This window comes from Trichoplusia ni, chromosome 13, assembly GCF_003590095.1.
Source record: "Trichoplusia ni isolate ovarian cell line Hi5 chromosome 13, tn1, whole genome shotgun sequence".
Lineage (NCBI taxonomy): Eukaryota > Metazoa > Arthropoda > Insecta > Lepidoptera > Noctuidae > Trichoplusia > Trichoplusia ni.
This window is the reverse complement of record NC_039490.1, coordinates 4,853,502-4,874,692: the sequence shown is the minus strand read 5'-3', so window position 1 is coordinate 4,874,692 and position 21,191 is coordinate 4,853,502. Positions and strand designations below refer to the sequence as shown.

General features: G+C 35.6%; 3 protein-coding genes and 1 long non-coding RNA gene across 7 annotated transcripts in view; 1 reads left to right on the top strand and 3 right to left on the bottom strand.

The window, feature by feature from the left end:
- LOC113500372 overlaps window positions 1-21,191 on the bottom strand; it is a 93,762-nt gene that overhangs the window by 44,513 nt on the left and 28,058 nt on the right. The gene's annotated exons all lie outside the window — the stretch shown is intronic.
- LOC113500366 (LARGE xylosyl- and glucuronyltransferase 2-like) lies at window positions 987-16,157 on the bottom strand. Of its 4 annotated transcripts, none has more exons than XM_026881138.1 (13): window positions 15,859-16,157; window positions 13,455-13,743; window positions 12,553-12,751; window positions 12,074-12,288; window positions 11,302-11,631; window positions 10,752-10,904; window positions 7,636-7,813; window positions 7,172-7,302; window positions 6,438-6,593; window positions 5,823-6,011; window positions 5,071-5,163; window positions 4,211-4,341; window positions 987-3,427 (listed from the first exon to the last, which is right to left on the bottom strand). In XM_026881138.1, the coding sequence occupies exons 2-13, from the start codon at window positions 13,680-13,682 to the stop codon at window positions 3,277-3,279; spliced, it is 2,154 nt and encodes a 717-aa protein (XP_026736939.1). In that variant the 5' UTR covers window positions 13,683-13,743; window positions 15,859-16,157; the 3' UTR covers window positions 987-3,276. The 4 variants fall into 4 exon arrangements, with proteins under 4 accessions (XP_026736939.1, XP_026736941.1, XP_026736940.1 ...); XM_026881140.1 differs by having other exon boundaries at window positions 13,455-13,737; XM_026881139.1 differs by lacking the exon at window positions 15,859-16,157 and adding an exon at window positions 13,837-14,195.
- Window positions 16,205-17,461, bottom strand: LOC113500368 (intraflagellar transport protein 57 homolog). The gene has a single exon (XM_026881144.1). The coding sequence runs from the start codon at window positions 17,356-17,358 to the stop codon at window positions 16,237-16,239; it is 1,122 nt and encodes a 373-aa protein (XP_026736945.1). The 5' UTR covers window positions 17,359-17,461; the 3' UTR covers window positions 16,205-16,236.
- LOC113500367 (myosin light chain kinase, smooth muscle-like) overlaps window positions 20,050-21,191 on the top strand; it is a 39,707-nt gene continuing 38,565 nt past the window's right edge. The window contains exon 1 of the mRNA XM_026881143.1: window positions 20,050-20,490. The gene's annotated coding sequence lies outside the window, so the exon portion shown is untranslated. The remainder of the gene's footprint in view (window positions 20,491-21,191) is intronic.

Below are 21,191 nucleotides of genomic sequence, written 5' to 3'. Positions count from 1 at the left end.
GGGGCGGCGGGGAATTTATCATTTTTATGAGTATATTTCAGATTTCTCTTGTTTAATTTTTCTTCGTACTTATCATCTTAGTTGATGATAAAAAAAAAATATCCGCGCCTAGGGGTATTTTACGTCGGATACATGAACTGGGCTACTTTTGTAAGACGACTAAAAAATCACCGTGTATATTATAGTAAGACGTCGCACGCTCCCACAATAGTATATCATTTATACAATGTTGTATAACACACTTAGTGACATCTTATCGAGTCTAAATTAATGAATAATCCCACCACATTTAAGATAATTTTATTTTACTTTTTATTAAATTTTGTTTATTTAAGTGCAGTATATTTTGTGTAACATGACAACTTAATGACATGTAAATTAAAAAAAATAATGACTTCGGTAGTATTGTGCTTGTGGATTGTGCATTTCTACTTGCATTATTTTTCTTTCGACTTTTGTTATATTTTGTTACGTCAATAAAGTAATTAGTTTGTAAGAAATCTTGTTTAATTGCTTACCTAGCCCACTCCTTGATTGTTTGTTTTATAATCTGAAGCAGATTATTATTAAAAACAATTTACATCAGCCGAGCGAAAACTCATTTCATCCTCTCTATAAATTTTCTTAATATCAAATAATCTGTCTATCACGCAGAAATAAAGATTTTGGGTTTCACTTTGGAAATAAAATTTTCTAAAAAGAACAATATGCAAACTTGTTTACTCTTAATTTTTTAGGTTCAATTAATGCAAAAATAATAAGCAGTCACGCATGTCGAGCCTTAACAAAAAAAAGGTTGAATTAGGTTGTCAATTGGTTGTAAAGTAGTTTTAAGCAAATAGACATTTCTCTGGCAGTGTCGTTCTTAAACTAAGGTCCTGAGTTAAGTTCCCGAGTTTAAGTACCTGAGAAGTGAAAAAAAATCGTGAGTATAAAGGAAACGCGTGGGCAAAAAAACCATTTTCTTTAAATTTTATGTAAAAACCTTTTAACTGGTAATACATTTATTTTCTGCTTCTTAAGAGTTAAATACAACATTTGTGTCAATATAACGGTAATACGTAGTGAATAGGGTTGGCGGGATAAATAGAGCCAGGTTTTCTTCTTATAATTTATTCAAAGAAGGTTTTAATACCGATGCAAAATCAAGCCAATCCTATTAACTCCGTTCTACTGTTCTTAAAGTAAGCAAATATAGTTCTTTGGCGACATACGATATTGGGTAACTAATGTATTATGCTTAATTATTTAACATATAAAAATATATAATTCGCTAAGTTTCGTACAGAAAGAAAACAACCATTAGGTAGGTCTTGTGAGTTAATTAATAATATTATGTATACTTAGATAGACGTATGGTTTAAAACTAGTTTAAATATTATAGGAAATCAAGGATAACTTCACAATTAAACATACACAACACAATAAGGTACTTGATTAAAAAATAGTAATTAGTCCGTCGAACAGATATCCAAAACATCTTTGATGAAAAGCATAAGATTATGATTTTCAGTACAGGCTAGTGACGTCACTTGGCAGTATAAAGTGTACTGGTTAGTGACGTATACACATAAGACATTTTTTATCCATGGACTAACTAGAATTTTTAGTCAAATAGAATATTCATTAAAAATAATCTCTTGACTGCGTTTCGTTCGCGTAATCTTCAAATTATACGTGCCTATAAAATAGATAAAATAATAAATAATTTATTAGTTTTATGAAAATTTCACTTACTTTTAAAAAATACTCTTAAATTAATTTTTAATTACGTATCACTGGACACAAAATAAGCAGTGATTATTGACTGAATCTTTTTGAGGATTGGTTTTTTTAACGACTTCTGCTCTGCGGAATTGTATCACAAATATTTCATTTAAATGCACAAAGGACTCATTCCACGCATTAGTGGTTCACTCATAGACCTACGCGGGGATCGAATCCGCGACACTTCGCTTGACGTCGTGACCTCAATCACTCACTCGACTATGCATTCACACTCCTATTCAATCATTTAAGATCAATTTTTGAAAGATTACAATTTGGTCCGACACTTTTAACTTAAAATGTAAAACGCTGCTGTGTCTGGTAAGTGCGTCAAAAAATCCAACCGGAACGACAAAGAAACAAAAGAAGAAAGAAAGTGAGTGTATAAAAAACGTGAGAAAAGTGTTTTTGGCTACTTTCTAACCTGCCTGTAGTTTCAAGTATACAAACTTGAGTATTGACCAATTTCTTGTCATGTATTGAGTATGCCAACCAAATTGTCATGGATCTTCAAAAATATGCGGTAGTAAGTAATACTGATAAAAGTTAACAGAAATTTAATAAATACTGAATGCTTCATAAATTTATTAATGAGTTCTATTTGAAAAGTCATAAACACACGTGTGTTGCGTATTCTGAGTACGTGGGGTCAGATTATCACGGCCTTAGTTCGGATAAGTCAAAAGTTTCTTTAGAAAAAGGAATGTAAGCTAACGTAAATCTTATATCTATCACATTATTAATTATACTCCATTTTGTTAGATTCTTAAAAAGGTAAACTTACGAGCATCTTTTTATAAAAAAAAACTCATTTTAAATAAATAAAGTACGCATATATTTCAGTATTATACTAGATTTGGTAATCTTTATTATTGGTTTTCAATTGGTTTTGAGTGACGTTAAAATTTTAAACAGAATATAGACAAGACACAACCAAGATTGTTTACCTTTTTAAGTACCTAAACCTATGCAGTATTCTGTAATTACTGATTTTTACCGGTACTGAAAACTGATTAAAATAATTCGTTCGACTTAAATTAACTGACTGACTTTAATTAAATTAATAAAACTTATTTTATTCGTCTATATGTTCTACAAAATACGGTAATCGGTAATTTACAACAGATTACAACAAATATTTTATATGTTTCAATTATTGTACAAATTTACAAATCATTTCAATGTGCGTTAAATAATATTTTCTCTTGTTATTTAAATGTTTAAATTACACGTAGACTTCGAATTTGCTCGGCTAGTTTCGGTTACCCTTTCAGATAGGCTGTTACTGAAATCTAGTCCAAAAAAATCCTGAAAGGACCTTTCCCTTAGGTCTCTTAAATTTCCCATCGTCGCGTGTCATATTTTTCACATTATTTACTTCGTAACACAAAGTAAAATAAACCTTTTTGTGTAGCGTTACGGCTGTATTTTGCTCGCGTCTCGACTACAAACGAAGAAAGCCGAGTTCACCCGAAGTACCAATTTAAATGTAATACATACTTAGCATAGTTAATTAACATCATTGTCTTTAGCTTGATTAAGAATCAGACTCTTGGCTTGTCCTAAATACAAGGGGTCCGTTTTCGAAGAATCGTCGAAGGTAACGTTGTACTTCCTCTTGAGATCATCCATAAACTCTTGTTTTAATAAAGCAAGGCATCTGAAATCAAATGAAACAATTAATTTATACTTATGAGATACTATAAAATAACTAAAAAGGTCAATAAATCATTCTAACGATACATTTCGCAAGTTAATGAGTTTCTTTTGTCAACACTTATCAAATATGATGTTAGTCACGTATTTAAGACTGCACAGTAGTGTATTTTCCCCCGTTTTCATACACGCAATATTCTTGTTTATACTAACTATCGTGAAATTGATTCGTTAACGTGATTGCTTGAACGACCAGATCGACTCGCTCGCCCGCCGCGTCAGCTCATGATTAAGGACTCCGGTTGCGGACAAAACTAGTCGGGCAGTCCCGATAAATACGGGTGAGTAAACCGTTGCACAATTTAATAAGGTAGAGTAGTGTGTTCACATTCAACATCAGCCCATATTCGTCCACTTCTGGGTCCCAATTCTATTATTTACAATGGCCGATGAATGAATGAAAATTGGCTTAAAATGACACGTTTCGTATTCTTTTAATCATTTTTCCTATATAATAATTTTAAATGTGGTATGGCTAACGCGGTACGCTCAAGGTCAGTGCAATGAATTTTCAACTATTGTATTTGCATAATTCTTAAGAGAATAGGAATAATTTCAAATTTAATCCAAATGCCATTCATTCATCGGCCATTGTAAATAACAGAATTGGCGAACAGTGGACAAATACGGGCTGATGATGATAGACCTCCCCAATTCCATATCTCCGGCTGGTCGCATCCATGGTGGTCACAGAGTGTGTCGGTGTGTCGGTGTCGTGTGTACGTACATGCGGTAGTGCGGGTCCGCGCGGAAGGCGGTGATGTCGTGCGAGGGCGCGTGCGGCGTGTGCAGCACGAAGGCGCCCGGCAGCACCACCGCGCGGTAGCCCTGCGCGCGCAGCTCCACGCTGTGCGACACCTCCACACCGAGAACAACCACATAAGCATTACTATATCATCGGCCTAGCCTTTTCCCAACTATGTTGGGGTCGGCTACCAGTTTAACCGGTTTCAGCTAAGTACCAGTGTTTTACAAGGAGCGATTGCCTATCTGACCTCCTCAACCCAGTTAGTTATCTGGGCAACACGATATCCCTTGGTTAGACTGGTTGTCAGACTTTTCAAGCTTCTGTCTACCTGTAACGACTGTCAAAGATGTAAGAATAACAGCCGGGACCCACAATTTAACGTGCCTTCGGAAACACGGAGGAACTCCTTATGACAAAGATGGTCACCCATCTACGGACCAACCGCGTCAAGCATAACTTAACCTGTGATCGTTTCACTTATGCGGTTATAGCTTAGCCACGAGCTCCTCCAGCAAATATAAGCATTGCTATAGTATCGTTAAAATCTCACTTCAGAATTGGTCATAAATCATAATCGGAGTAGGGATGAGCGTTAGTTGCGCGCGTGCAAGGCCATTAGTCTATAGCATTACTGTCGGGAGGGTTAGCGTTTGTATTGACTTGGGTAACTCAGATAGAATCTGTTGAATTTAGCGAGCGTAAAAAAATATATGAAAATGAAGACGACGTATCCGTCTTCTTACAGAATCAATGATCACGTCTTTGGGACAATAAACCTAGTAAAAATGTTCATAGAAGATTAAAGATTAAAGATCATGAGACATAAAAATTCTCTTTACCTTATTCCATCCGAACCCAGAAAATCTGGTGTCATACTTCGGCACAGACCTGTGTACCACTAAATAAGGCTCGTAATCCGTTTGCCATTCCACCTGGAAATGTAAACAACAATGTAATATTCCACAACTTACACACAGCGCCATCTAGCCTCAAACTAGGCAAAGCTAATATTATGAGTACTAGAAAAACGATACTTATATATTTCTAAATAAGTACTTTTATATTATTATAGATAAATTACACCCAGACACAGAACAAATTATCGTGCTAATCACACAATCATTTGTCCTGTATGCGAATCGAAACCACGACATTTGGTATAGCAGTCAAGGTCACTAACCACTAGACCACTAATCTCTACTCTGCGCTTTTGAACTTGTACCTACATCACTTCACGGTAGTAGTACATTACAGCTAATATTATAAAATGAGTTCCCTTTCCCCTTGAGATAGATTTCAAGAGCGGGTAGATGAAATAAGTGCAATGTTTAAGAGGGATATTTCGACACTTTTAAAAATATGCAGCATCCTCCTCAAGGAGATCTAGGAGTAGAAACAGGGTTTGTGTGATAGAAGATGTAGGATCGACTCAAGTCAGGTGTGTGCGAATGTGACTTTTAAAAAATATATTTTCTGAATTATTTCAATACATCAGTGGAGCAAAGAATGAAGAAAACATCGGAAGGGAACTTGAATTCTAAACATAGGAATCTGGACATGTGCCCATAAAAGTGGTATAATAGTGTGTTACCTCGTAGGGCGCAGTAGCAGTAGCCCAGCGCGTGTAGTTGGTCGCGCGATGTCCTCTCGGCCACTCACGCGCGCGGAAGGGCGCGAGGTCAGGCGGCCCGCGCGCGCCCAGCCGCGCTAGCAACGCGGCCTTGCTGCGCGGCGGGACCGCGCGGTAACGCTGGGTCTCGAACGCTGCTACTACCAGCGCCTGAGGTCATTGAAAAATTACTTTACTAATTTTCCGGATGGGAAATCATCAAATGACTCCTTTCGGTTTAGGTTGACCGGAAAGGAGTGTCAGACTTCGTTAGTTAAATACAAATAATATGTGTATTACATTACTGGTGATCTGTTACACAGGTTTTACCTAAAACACACTCCAGTCTCTATATCATGTACAACACTTTTACTATGCAACAGGAGTATGCAAAAGGTATAGTATAGTTTTGTTCATAATAACAAATAAATGCGAAAATTGCCGCGCAAAAAAAAATGTATTCTATTCGGACAGCTTGAAAGTTTATTTTCGAATGTCACGAAGATCTCTATAGGCTAACCCCGCAGTGGCGCTACTTAACCGAGATATTTCACTAGGTAAATAATCTGAAACACATTAAATTGCAACTACACGCACCTTTTTCTGCGGGTACGGACTGATCAGCTGTATCGCCTTTCGGAGATGTTCGTACAGGCCCACCATGGGCACGAAGTCGACGTCCATGAGGAACACGTAAGGGGTGTTCACATTCTCAAGGGCGACGTTGCGGAGGTAGTTCACTGGATAATGTACCTGAGGGCAACGGCATGAACATTACAAGCATGAACCTGCATGGTGTTGAAGTAAGATGATGACGGAACTATTACAAAGGTGTCCGTGTCAAAAATAGTGGGTAGGCTTGTTTACTTAAACTGAAATGCAATATTTAGTATAGTGTTAATACTAGCTGTTTCTCGCAGTATCGCCCGCCTGTGGATAGAGTATAGCTGCTAAACATTATCCTCTTTTAACTAAGGCGGATACAAATTGCCACACACACATACTTTCGCATTTATAATATTAGTGTGATATTGATACGGTTCGGTATCGCTATTTACGTTCTAGCCTTTTTCCCAACTATGTTGGGGTCGGCTTCCAGTCTAACCAGACGCAGCTAGGTACCAGTGTTCGGAGTTAACTGGGCAACCCAATAACCTTAATAAGGCGACCCGAAACGACTGCCGGGACTCAGAATTTAACGTGTCTTCTCAATCACGCAGGAACTCGTTAGGACTTGAACCCTTTATCCTGGATACTGGCTCAACGGGCTTTTGGATCCACCAATAACACGAGGACGAGTGTTCCTCGGGTAAGGAGAAGAGAATACTTACATCATCATGTTTAAAGACGAGATGGTAGCCGATGTTTTTTCTAGAGCTCAACGTGTCAGACCAGTCACGAATGAAGCTCTCTAGCTTCGTCAGCTCGCAGTCCGAGAGGTAAATCGCCACGCTTAGGGGACCTGGTTTCGTAAATATAAAAGGGAACTTTCGTTATATGAAAACGACTTATGATTCCAGAAAAAAATTAAGATGATGGTCTACGTAAGACAGGTAATGGTTGTAAATACTTTTTTTAAACGCCTCTCGCAGTAAGGAATTTAATCCTTGTGTCGCAGGGGGTTTTAGAAACATACAAATCACATGCAAGACACCCATTTAATACTAATATTAAGCATCCTTCACACAACGCCATCTAGTTTCAATCCGAGCAAAGCTTGTATTATGAGTACTACACAACTGATAAACATAGGTACTAAGACTTATTCTAAATACACTCACGATTCTGCCCTTACCTTCCCAATACTTGACGAGTCTCTCGAGGAACTGAAGACGGTCCATGGACAGCTGCAGTACCAGGGTCACGTCGAAACTGTCCACGGCCACATAGCTGTAGTCCATGTAGTAGAGGTGCGTGCGCAGCTTTACCCTCTGAGCCGCTCGGAAACTCAGGCAGAGATCGGAGTGATTCATCTGAGGTAGGTAGAAAGATGATTCAACATTTTGTTTCTATTGTATAATATTCCACAACTTTAACAAATTGCCATCTATATCTATAATGTAATAGGTTGGGGAAAAAGTCTTTTCGCGGTATAGTACATATCTATGAAACTGTAATGAAATCCCTTTGGCTATACCTACTATTTGTATATGACTGGTTTTGGTATCATTGAAAGAAAGTATTCAAATTAGAAAAATGTGGATTTTAATTTGTTTTTCGTACCGTCAAGATGAGTGAATGTAATGAAGAAATTCGATATATTTTAAGACTACTAAAAAAGGTAAAAATACAAAGCAAGCCACATAAAGAAAATGCGATATGCGAATGTGTCTGTCAGATGGCAAAAAGTTTTGGAACAAAATGGTATCTCCATATGTTAAATGTAAATAAATATACAGGAAAATGATATGATTTTTTTCCTAAAAAAATGCGAAGAAACTTTTTCCCCGATCGATTATATTTATTATATACTACAAGATACTCTAAAATATACCATTTGGTAAGTAGACCAACTACATAAATTGAGTCTACAAAACTAAATAAATGCAACCCAGGCACAGAGCAAATGATCGTACTCATTACAAAAACACCATTTATGGATGAGAATCTTAATTTTAGAATTTTTTGATAGGGTACGCAAAAAAAATAGCGACATCGTACGTAAATAGTCTTGGATAAAATGTATGCCAATAAAAGTGGTCACTCATGACCGTACCAAACGTTGCTTAACTTCGAGTTGTCTGTGGCTAATGTGTACGACCTGGTGACAGACGAACTAAAAATGTTGCGTTAATCGGTACCTACGTCTATCTTCCTGGATCAACATTTACCATTGAATCAGCGGTCTATTAATATCATTTACATTCTCTTTTTTTCTATTGAAATTATACCTAGTAAGTCTATATTAAAATAACCTTAACATTAAAGTACCAAACGGGAATCGTAATAAATCGATCCAAACGAAAAACATAGTTCGCGTCCCTGAGAAAGGAAAAATAATATTTACCCGTAATGCTGAAACGCAAAAATACTTTTTTAAGTTCATGGAAATCAATAATTCCTTGATTTGAAACCTAGAAGAAAAGCATCATAGACGTATAATAAAAAGACATCGGGAAAAAAATAATTATCATCATAAAAGCAAAAGCCGACACGAATACGTAAGACGCGAACATTTTTACGACCATTTTTGAGGAGCAATTTCCCGATACGGACAAAGAAATATAGCGTCTTACATTATTGTTGGGTCCGCATGTCCGTTATAACACATAAAAAGTTAACAAGACAGTCAATGGCCCGGGGCATATGACAAGAGATTGGGTCAGATTCGTCTTGTATGATACTGTTTTTTATTTTATTTCGTAAATGAATATTGTAAGAGCATCGTTTAAAAATAAAAGATTAGGAAAGCAGATCAAGCGATTACTTATCTAACTCTTCTTTCTCTTCCTTCCATTCCTTAATTACAGCTTGTGCAGTTTACCTTTCACGATCACTTGTTTTTATCGAAGAAAGATAGTTTTAAAAGCATTTTCGTGTTATATGGTACACACACACACGCTTGATCAACGTCCACAGATAAGAATAAATTGTTTATCATGTTGAGGAGGCATCATCATCATTCGCCTAGCCTTTTCCCAACTATGTTGGGGTCGGCTATCGACCGATCGGTTGAGGAGGCATCATATCATGTTAAAAACTTTAAAAACGTTTAATGCAGGTTTTCGTCCGATCGCGAGCGCGCTTTGGAGAAAGGCACTAAAAAGTGCTCTCGATCAGATGCTTCGCAAATTCTCGACCCGCGGTTATCGTACTTGTACCGGTTCCAGTAAAATGTAATCGAAAGTGATGACAAAAAAGTAACTTAATACGTTGCTCGCACTTCATAAACCTCAGCTAGCTAAGAGATAGCGCATAATCTATCATGTCGAGCTTAAGAGTAGGTATATTTTAACACATTTTTTACGGTGCCTTATCATAAAAAGTCGTATTCAGAACCTTAATTAATTGAAACAACAGTGATTATTTTTAAGGAAATTGTTGTGTATTAATTTGATCCTAATTAATATCATCCCTGTGCTTACGCGATATAGTTTAGGAAGAAAAACGTCCGTAGAGTTTTCTTCACATCATAACGTTGCTGTAGGTTTATTGCAGGGCGTTAAGATCGCATCGTTTATAAAACATTGCGGCCTACAAAATGACTAAATATGTAACACTTCATTTTCATTAAAAATGATTTATTTAATAATTCGTACATAATAAGTAGGTAGTACAAATATTAGGAAGACAGACATGGATGTATTCACATGACCATTAGTCCGTCTCACGCACACATGCACATCTTTATCAACGTCAGTGTACCGCCAAATCGAAATGCCTATCCAAGAGAACTCGGTGGCACCTGCGGCAAAAAAATGTACTAATTTTGAATTATTGATATTAAAAAAAAACGACTCCTGCACTAAGGAATTTAATCCTTGTGTCGCGGTGGGTATAATACTTTTTTATAGTTCATTTTACCATTTGTAATTGACAGATGGCGTTGATAAAAGGTTAAAGAATTTTGTGGACATTTATGATGTACATATATTATCAGTTTCTCAAGGTTGACAAAGTGTTTGTCTGTATGGACTGCCACTTCGGACACCACTGCTTCCGTTTGAACCGATAGGTGGGTATCTATTATGTGCAGCGCAGACGACAGACTTTTTGTGCCATCGAATCTGCGTGGCGCTCAAAAAGTCTGCGTGGCGCACAAAAGGTTCATCGCGGATTTTTTATAAACTCAACGCACACGACGCACATCTTCGATCATTCTGTCGGCAGAGCTGCAGGGACTTAGAATTCTGGCGCCATGATAACAATTTGAAAAGAATCGCGACATTTTGGATATCTTTCGTTACATACCTTGTATGTAGAGGGCTCGATTAGGGAGCACCGATGGAGTTTTTGTCTCAGCAGGTTCCCATCAAAGTTCGCGTAAGCTTGGTGGATCTCACGGAAAAAGTCCACGTCACGGACTCGAACTTTGTACTTCAAGGGTGAGTTCCAATGAATTATCTGTAAAAAAATATCGAGGTAAAACACGATGAAATAGCCTACTATGCCAATTTTGGTAAAATTAACGGGACAGACTTAATAGTTTAAACCCCAACAAAGTACAAAGGCTATCTGTTAGCGTTGTAACAGGCATGATAACTTTGTATTACATATAAAATTACTCTGTACCGGTGTGTGTACCTTCTAAGAGTAACCGTGGCGAAAAACACGATTTGAACTTCAAGGGGGAATGCCGCCCCGATATCGTATTTTAATTTAAATTCAATGTCAATGTCAGATTGTTGTTAGCTGATCTCCACACTTGGAAGACGTCTAGGCCCAACAATAGCTATTGGCTAATAAATATAATGTCCCCTCACTTCTGACAATTTTTTCAAGAATCTTTAGTAATAAATACCTTGACATTGTTCATGTTCTCTCCATAACAGTTCTTTGCCAAAGTATGTGTAGACATCTGTACATTATATTGGCAACTGATATTATATAGAAAGCGAGGCTCCTTCTTAATCACGCCATTTATAACATCCTGGTCAGCTAGCGTAGTTTTTTTCAATCTATCGATGTTGTCATTTACTGCATCCTGCCAGAGTCTTGTCCAGTCTGTGTTTGTACGGATTTTTTTTAGGTCTAGCAACATTACACCAGTGTTGTATCCCCTCCCAATTGCAGGCCAATGTTTAGCAGTATCCAAGTACCAGTCGCTTTCGTTTTCCACTAACCCTATGAACTGTGGAAGAACTTGTGATTAGTGAAATTTATAAAAGGCAAAATAGACAAATAATTTAGAAGATGATAGGATAAAATAATGGATGAAAAAATAATTAGATACTATCTTATCAATACTTTTAGTACAGTGCGGAATGGTAGTACAAAGCTATCTAAATCTAGATATTTATTTATTAGGATTAATCTTATCAAAAATCAATTTAGGTTAAAGACATGTTTCACTTCTAATAATTATATACATCTACTAAAATCTTACAGAAATCAAACATTTTCTTTCTTTAATCTTTATTTGCACAATCAAAACTATTTTTATCTTACATCTGTATTAGGGTTAACCTCTACTTTTAATAAAGGAGTTTGTATATTAAATTTACTCTGACCTCAAATTAATTAGCATAAAACAGAAATTATTATGCACCACTCAGGCATATTGAAATACATACCTGATCATCAGTCATATTCCGAAACATGCTCCATAGCTCTGCAACATCGCACATAAATGTTAGGTCGGAGTCTAGCACGATGGCTTGGCTGAGAGTATCCGGTAAGATGTCGGGGAACAACAGCTTGAGCAGAGAGTAGGCTCCGGAGTAGTGACTGTTAGGAATCCATTCAACTTGAACAAGGCGTTCTTCTGCATTATAACATGAATATTTAACTGAAAGTAAACAAACAATTATGTAAGAATATCTTCTTCTTTTTCTAATATATAATAATGAATTGCTATTCGTCAGTCCCACTAAAACTCAAGGACGGCTGAACCGATTTAGCTTATTTTAGTCTTGAAAGGTTCGTGGAAGTCTAGGGAAGGTTGAAACAGTGAGAAAATAAAGAACAGTTGCAAAAAAAAATTCATCTTTGCCTGCCTTGTTATTATGAGTATAAAAAGTAATGTTAAGTACATAACATGAAAAAAACATACCATCCGGAAGATCCCAAGAATCAAAGAGCTTAGTAAATGTATTTTGTGCGCTTGTATCCACTACTAAATGAAAGTGTATGGGGTTTTGCCGGTGATACAGTATAGATTTCAACATGGGAGTGATCAGACGTGTACACTTGGCCATACACACTAGCGCAATGTGAACTGTCTCACATAAAGTGCCAATGGCATCTGGAATCTGGAAAAATATGTTTGTGTTAGTGAGAGAGAGGTTCTATACATACTTAATCTGTTAATTCAAATTCAATTCATTAAATAGCCAACCTCAGCTGCTTGGAGAGGCGTAACTTTTGTTATGATTAATTAAATTTGATGCATTTTTTAATTTTTCTGAGTGCAACACAGTAGATAACACTGGCATAGCCTATCTTAAATAAATAAAATTTGTATCATGTTGTCTGTGCATGATGGGACTACTTGTCTTAATACCATTAAATATGAAAACAAGAATCATACTATTCTAATAAAAATGTTATTACAGCATTATACTTTAACAGTTCTCTTTAAGCACATGTTTAAAGAGTTTTTTAATATGTTCAATTAGACACAACTCACAACAACAAATTGCTAAATTAATATAATCATTCATAAATTGTTCTGTTTTCAGGGAGGGAAATGAAATTAAATACAGAACGGCCTTGAAAAAAAATATGCTCTCTGTCTCAGTGAGCATAGGATGACACCATACTATGAAAATACTAGGTTTTAAGTTTTTTTAAAACAAATTTGTTAATATTTGTTGAAGAATAAGAACTTCAACCCCAAAGAATTTACTAGCTACTTAATTAGTTATAATAAAAATGGTCATAAATAAGTTTTATGTGTTAACACAATGTTATATAGTTATAAAACGATATTAAAAAAAGTATAATAGTACTTACAACAGGCACTTCATAATTGGAACCGGATTCCACAGACAACTGTTTCATTACAGTCTGTGACAATCTCAACTGAGTCTTGAATACATTGTTCTGTGTCTCCAGCAGGCTTATCCTTGATATTAACCACCAGTAATAGATCACTGATACTGCTATCCACATTCCAAAAGGCACCATCAGCCATGGCCGAAAGAACAGGCACGACAACAAATTCTTTGTCTTTATACTCATTTCATAAAAAAAATCTAGTGACTTATTCCATTTTAGAATACAACAGCTATTTGCTCTGAAACTTCAATTAAAATAAATAAATGATGAAAGCATGTAAACATTTATCACGGTTCAACCTTAATTAGATTTTATTATTCAATCAGAGCGAACTTACTTATTATGCCCGATTAATTATTACATTTATCTTATGTATACTATTATATTATTTACTATTTTTAAATAATTTATTAAAGTATAGTGAGGCTACGTAAAAAGAGTATTTAAGTTCTATATTTGTTCTACAGTGTCATGTTTAGCTATATATTAAACATTTGGCAATAATATTGCGTGTTTACACTTGCAACTAAATCATTTTTAGCCGAATTTTAACGATTTGTGATGTACTGTACAGTTGTGAATGTCATACGTCAAATTGACAATGACTTTTACCGACTTGCAGAGTTTTGACATTGCCAAAGGGTAAAACTAAAAATATTCTATGAATAGTGTTACTAACCATAATTCCCCTAAACGGCTTGTTCGATGTTAATCAAATTTAATATGCGTATTATTTTAGTCGGTCTTAGCAGCTGCTACTTTATGTAGTTCCCTTTATCCTTACTTAAGTGATAAAGGTTTTTCATCCCATTTTGTTTTTGCACCAGAAAATTTCAGTACTCTGTCAGAGTTGAGATGACCAAATTGCTGTATGCCACTGATGATTTAAAATGAAATTCGATGCTAAAGTAGAACAATTTTCATTCTATTTTATGCTTTGAAATAATAATTATTTTAGTTTATATTAAATAGAACTCTTTTTTAAACTTAATAGTAACGGTGCAACCATATTTTCTTTGACACTTGTTTACTAGTCGTGCAAAATAATTATTAGTTTCTCGATAGTCGAGTATTTTTAAACTTTTAGCACATCACTAAGGGTGATACACTATAGCTGTTTTTATTCTGTCGAATTTCAAATAATACTTTAACGTACTTTCCATACAATATTATTGTAATGTGTTTAACTAGATAAAAAAAACATTTATCACAATATCAGGCGTTTGGACTAACATGGGCTGATGATGATTTAGAACAAGAAAAAATGATATAATCTATCTTTTACGTAGTAGCTGTCAAAAAGGCTAACTTAGCGCGGACGAGGTACAAAGATAACAGTTTAAAAGCAAATTCGTACCCCTGGCATGGGATTCGTCGTCGTGTCGTTAGCATTAAACCCTGGAAAAAAGCCGGTATCTACAGAACGGACGGTATTTCAATTGCCGAATATGGGACGGTTTTTTGAGTTTTTTCTTTAGTTATTTGTACACAATATCAGACTCGCACTTGACCAGTACTTGATAATAAAATGGAAAAACTATATAAATTTCTAAACATCACTTGAGAGCGCAACTCAACTCATCTAAAGATTATTAAGGTAATTTATAGAGATACGCCGAGTACCACTTTTGCCGAGTAACGACTATCGAGTTTTACTTGGCTCAATTTTTTTCAACCGAGTACTCGGCCGAGTAACTCGGTTCAATTTTTTTCAACCGAGTACTCGGCCGAGTAACTCGGTTCAATGAAAGGGCGCAAAACAAATGCAAACAGGTTTGCGCCGGTCAAGACATGGGCTCGCGTTAAAATAGAAATAGGCAGCTACTGTTACCAGAACGTGCAGAGAACCTTGTGCTCCTGGACTGCATCATAACTTACCTTTGTTATATTATTTTATTTAATATTTTCAATATTAATTATTTTTATTACTATTCTCATAATTTTGTCTCATTACTCCTAAAATCAATAACATAATTTTGATTTTATTAATTCAGAATTTTGAAAGGTTTCCTAAATTACTAATAAATGTTTTTTGATTAACAATTGTTTTCATTATACCTACCTAAATATATTGCTTTTCTTAAACAACGTATACTCGACACTCGTTACTCGTTATCAAATAACCGAGTTATTCGGCCGAGTTCGAGTATCAAAAAAACCCGAAGAGTACGCAGAGTACCGAGTATCAAACGAGTACTCGGCCCATCTCTAGTAATTTATCCCTAGTGTAGCAATAGTATTTATCCCTTATAATCGCTAGTTGCCAAAACTTGTCTCATCGGAAACGCCTGAAAGGGCCTCCTTGAAATAAGAGAACTTTTTACCTTGGTTTAGTTCAATACAATCTATAGATACGTACAGCTATTATGAAGAAACAGTGTTGCGCCACGATATGCGCTTTAATATTACGTAGATGCACTTCACTTTTCCCAAAAGAACTTAAATGTAAGCCATAAACTCATACAGCAGTACTTATGTCATTACACAAATTAAATTATTATTTACCATCACAATGTATTTAATAACTTAAAATTCGCCACCTCATGACACGAGTATGACGTGTGGTAACAATTGAAACCATTTACTATCAAATGGAACATGTTGACATTATTTCAAAACTCTTAAAAGAAAGGTTTCACAAAGAGTCTTTTATCAAGCATAAAAAAATGCAAAAATATTCGGTTGAAGGACTAAAAGATATATACAATTTCTCACAAGTGCACTTTCATTTCCATAATCAATAAGTTTCAATGCCAACCATCTTAGATTCTGCATTAGTGAACAAATTATTGCTATTAGGATTCTCCTTCGTTGTCAACAGCCACAGTAATACAATGATCTGGAAGTCCATGTCCTGGATATCTTTCTTCAGATTCGAGACTGCCTTCTTTGCAGTCACCAACGGTGAGTTATCATTCATCGAAGACCCTTTAGATTCCGTCCTTTGCTTTATATTTTCTACCTTCGATGTGAGATCATTCAGCATTTCTTGTCTTTCAGTCACCCCAACGCTGGCATCTTTGTATTCATTTGTAACCTTATTCAATTCATCTAACAACGCTCCGTACTCCCGAACTAAGGGCTCAAACTGTTCGTTCAATATATTTTCTCTAGCTGTTATCTTATCTAGTACTGAACTTATACTTCCGTGCAGCTTGTTTAACTGGGTTCCGGTGGTCTTGAATCTCTCGAAAAGTTCATCTCTGTAAGTCCTCATTTGCGAGTGCCTCGCTCTCCAGTCTCTTCCATCTGCTGAGATTTTTAATCTTAACGCTGGAGCCACTCTTTCTAGCTCCAGTTTCCATTGTTCCCAATCATGGACCTTTTTGACTAGGCTAGATTCCTTTTCTTCAACCTCAAATTCTTGATCACTCTCGCCAGAGTAGATAGCCATTTCTTCTTCCACTTTGTCTAAAAGTATTTCCGTCTCATCTTCCACTTGGTCTACGTCATCAGAAGCCTCTTCTGGTTCTGCAATATCTACCCTAGGTTTTTCCCATTCAAACTCTTCGGTTTTCAAAGCTTCATCTGCTAGGACGTTTAATATGTAACAGATTTGTTCGCCGTAGCCCTGCTTGAGTTTGTGTGAGGAGAAATCGACCGTGATATCTTTTTCTCTCAAGACGTCTAGAATGGTGGCTGTGATGCTGTTGGGATCGTCTTCTTCGTTCGGCTGCTCAAACTCCTTACCAGTCTTCCTGATAAGCCAAGCGGCAGTAGACGCAAACACAAAGAACTGTTCACCAGGGTTAGTACCAGTCATAAAGTAATATCGACTCATCGGCTTCATTTTTATTTGTGGACGCAATTCTGTATCGATTTTGAGTAACCGCAGTTTATCCATAAGCCGTAGATCCATGTTTACTGTTAAAGCACTACGTTCTGTTATTATACAAGTGTCAGAGTTACTGGTTTCTGTTGGCGAACCGTTGCCATAGCAACGCCTTAGCGTTGCCAGTTAAGCGGTAAATATTTTGTACGCTATAAATTGTAGTTAACTTAAGTAGTAAGTAATTTTTTATTGTGGGTAACAAAATAAATTTCTTTATTTATTCAAATAAACATACAATACAAATTAATCGAAGCTGCTGTGGTATAGGTACCTATGTACTTAAATATTTGCATGTCGTAGGCTGACAAAATGTATCCGGTACTGTTTCATTTCTACTGTCCATCGCTATGCAACCTACATTTCACGCAAATGAATTATATTCTTTACTATTAAATTCTAAATATTTCATAACATTTAACCTATTATGTTTTCTCAAACTCTTGTTAATGTTTGAGCGAAATATACCTATTCAGTAGTTTATAAAATAATTCCTTAATTGTTGATCGTGAAAAGTTTTATTGCTCACCCCCGTAACGAATGGAGGGATAAAATATACTATGTAGCCGGGATTCCTGTTAATATCACCAGAATCAAATCTATTCAGTACCTTCCGAGATCTTTCCATGTTTACATATCTACAAACTAAAAAAAATCTACAAATCATATTATTGGCTACCGAATTATTCGACGACCACGCAGTAATTATTCTTTAAAAATATATTCAAGTTAAAGTTTCGATAATACTATCTAATAGTGTAGAAAATACTATCATTACGTTTCTAACAAAATTACAACTAGAAATAACCTAACCAAACCAACCAAACATATTTATTACAGTTTCACACATACGCGGGAAGCAATTAATTAGAGAATTTTGGCAACAAGCGCGCATTATTAATGAATGTGGGGTTAGGTTTGGCGTCGTGCTAGCATTTATAAAAAACAATGGGGAATTCACGTTTAGGATAAAGTCAAATCATTATTTAAAAAAAAAAAACGTCTCCCACACTAAATATTTTCGTCTGTGTGTCGCGGAGGTTTCAAACATTTAAGTGACATGCTCATAGACATTGAACTCAGGGCAAGCAAAATACTCAAAAATAAAGATTTGCCGTGAAATGTAGTGAAATATCACTCTTAACGATCAGACCACCTGAGCCTCGATTCTGCTATGTATAATGGCCGATTACTGAATAGAAATTGGCACTGTTCGTATTAGTCTATTCATTTTTCGAACACAATTATTGGAAATTCAGTACGGAGCGGAACACTCACGGTCAACAGCAATGACAATAATTTACAATTATTGTGATGGCCAAATGCCATTTGGATGGCAATCTATTGATAGTTGTTAAATCCTAGACTCGTTTGGTGTGCAATGAAGAAAAATCTAGCTCTCCTTTTATCGACGATAGTCCCAGCTCGTAAGGTAAGCAGCATTAGAATACATCGTACTGATCTAAATCCTTAATCTTACAATCTCAGCAAAGCCGCTATCTTGTATTATAACCACTGAAAAGAGTCCCGGCTAACAAAAATATCTAAATACATACATAAACTCCAAAGCACAAGTAATGTTCAGCAGGGAAAACATCAAAAATCGTTCTTTCTTTAAAGAAAACCCATTTCCATTATTCAAATCACCTACACACTGACACCCAGACCAATATTATAGGACAAGCAGGAATATCACAAATACTTTTTCTAGGCGGGTAACGAACCCGCGACACGTTGCGTACAGTGGGTTTGGCATGACTGCCTCAACACCTCGTCTAACCATGTTGTCAAAAAATCTAATAAAACATTGCTTTTCAAACAATTTTCACATAACTGTGATATGTAATGGAAGTTTACAAAATACCTGATAATTAAATTGTAATGTTTATATAATTAAATTCGGTACGACCACGTTTTATTTATCTCTTGAGGCCGAATGAGTAATCCCGTGACACACGGCTCTCTGCGTCAGGGAATTATACTAGATAATGTTTTTGTATGTGCTTCGAATATTTAACTGAATTGATAAATTAATTATTAATCATTAATTGAACACCGTAATTTACCTCGTGACTAAAAGACACTTAAATTATTAATAGAAGCCATGAGCCAAAGTAGTGTCGTGGATTTTTTATTTCGTTTAAACTTGCAACCCTGTGCTTACACATAGGTACCAGTATTCATGTATAATAGCAAATTAACTTTATTATTTATTGCTATTTAATTTAAAAGCCAATCATTTTAATCGTAGAGTACTTGCCATTCATTCGCTCGTGCCGTGTGTTCAACACCTTGTCATAAAGACACCCATGATCACCTTGTAACACTGGAATCGTTTATGTTTAACTTATTCTTATAGAAAACTAATTAAACTAGATTTATAACTAAAACAAACAAAGTTTATTTAATTTCTTTCTAATGGACAATATAATGATTAAAAATTTTGTTCGAATAGCAACTCTCAAAAATACGTATCAACTTATACATCAGAGTTGAATTATTAATAAAACCACACTCTATAAATAATAAACATTTACCTAAGTCTGAAATTAGCCAAAATCTTAATGAATAAACAAGCAGGAAGAATGGGAGAGATTAGATAGTGTGCCAATGACAATTAATGCCAAACTTTGCCAGCGTTTCATAACATTGTCTGGAACCATTCGCAGGTCTTCAAACCTATCTTAGTAGTAATGGCAATACCGTATGTTAGGGCCTACGTCCAATTATCTCACTAGTTACAAAGTTTGCTTTGTTGAACATCATCATCTGGCGGCAAACCCGTTAATGTCTGATTCATTTTAATCGTCGATTTTCTTCAGTCTTTAGTAAGTATATTATAAAATAAAAAAGTCTCAATAAAGACCGGCTTTATCTCGTGTTACTGGTACGATAAAATTAGAAACGTTGCTCGCCACTGGCGCTCAGCGTTCAGTCGTTGGGCAGCGTTCGCGGTAAGCGCACGCCACGCACCGTCAAAACTAAATTAAAACAAAATTTTACAACTGCCCTTTATTGTATTCAATACTGTGTCTTAGTGACTGAAACTTTTCGTGTGTTGGAACTGTATCAATTTGTGTAAGTGCATTTTGTGCGGTTTTTAATTCAAAAACGGATTTACTTTGGATGCTTTCGATTGTAATGTGAATTTGTTTGTTTAAGGTAAGTTTCTTTTCTAATTCCTGGATTTACTTAATTAATAAAAGTATAAGATTAATATTCTACTGTAAGAGTAACCTTGTAACTGGCTAAAACCTGTTGCATTAAAAACTAAACTTGCGCAAACATCTTAAAAATGTAAAAGTAGGTTTTTATCCTATTCTCGCAACCACTCGTTTATGGCCATTCAAGTTCATTTTATTCTATACTTAAATGTGTTAAGCATTAAAGTATTTGCACGTGACCAAAAAAACTTTCTCATCACCCGGTACAAAAGTTTATAGATTACAATCTTGTTTTATAGCTATGACTCCAACTTAATTCCGATAAGGACACTAAAAAGCGTCGGACAATAACTTTTAGTACAAAGTTCCTGTACCTGGTACTAAGTCAAATCTTTTAGGAAAGTTGCAAGCGAGACTCACGAGAAAAACTGGTTTGATATTCACATACGATACTGGCGCAAGTCATTATAATGCATATTGTATACTTGAATACACAATGAGCTATTCTAAACTATATGCCATGGCTAAATGTGGCTTTTTAAGTACAATAAGAGACTACGAATGCTATGCCATCATATAAGTAAGGCCACGTTTTGCAGATCCACGCGTTGCAAGACCTACTTAAAAATATGTAGGTAACGTCGAAGCACAAACAACGCTTCAAGATAAAAGTGTGTTAAGAAGTTGCTGCAGTAAAAT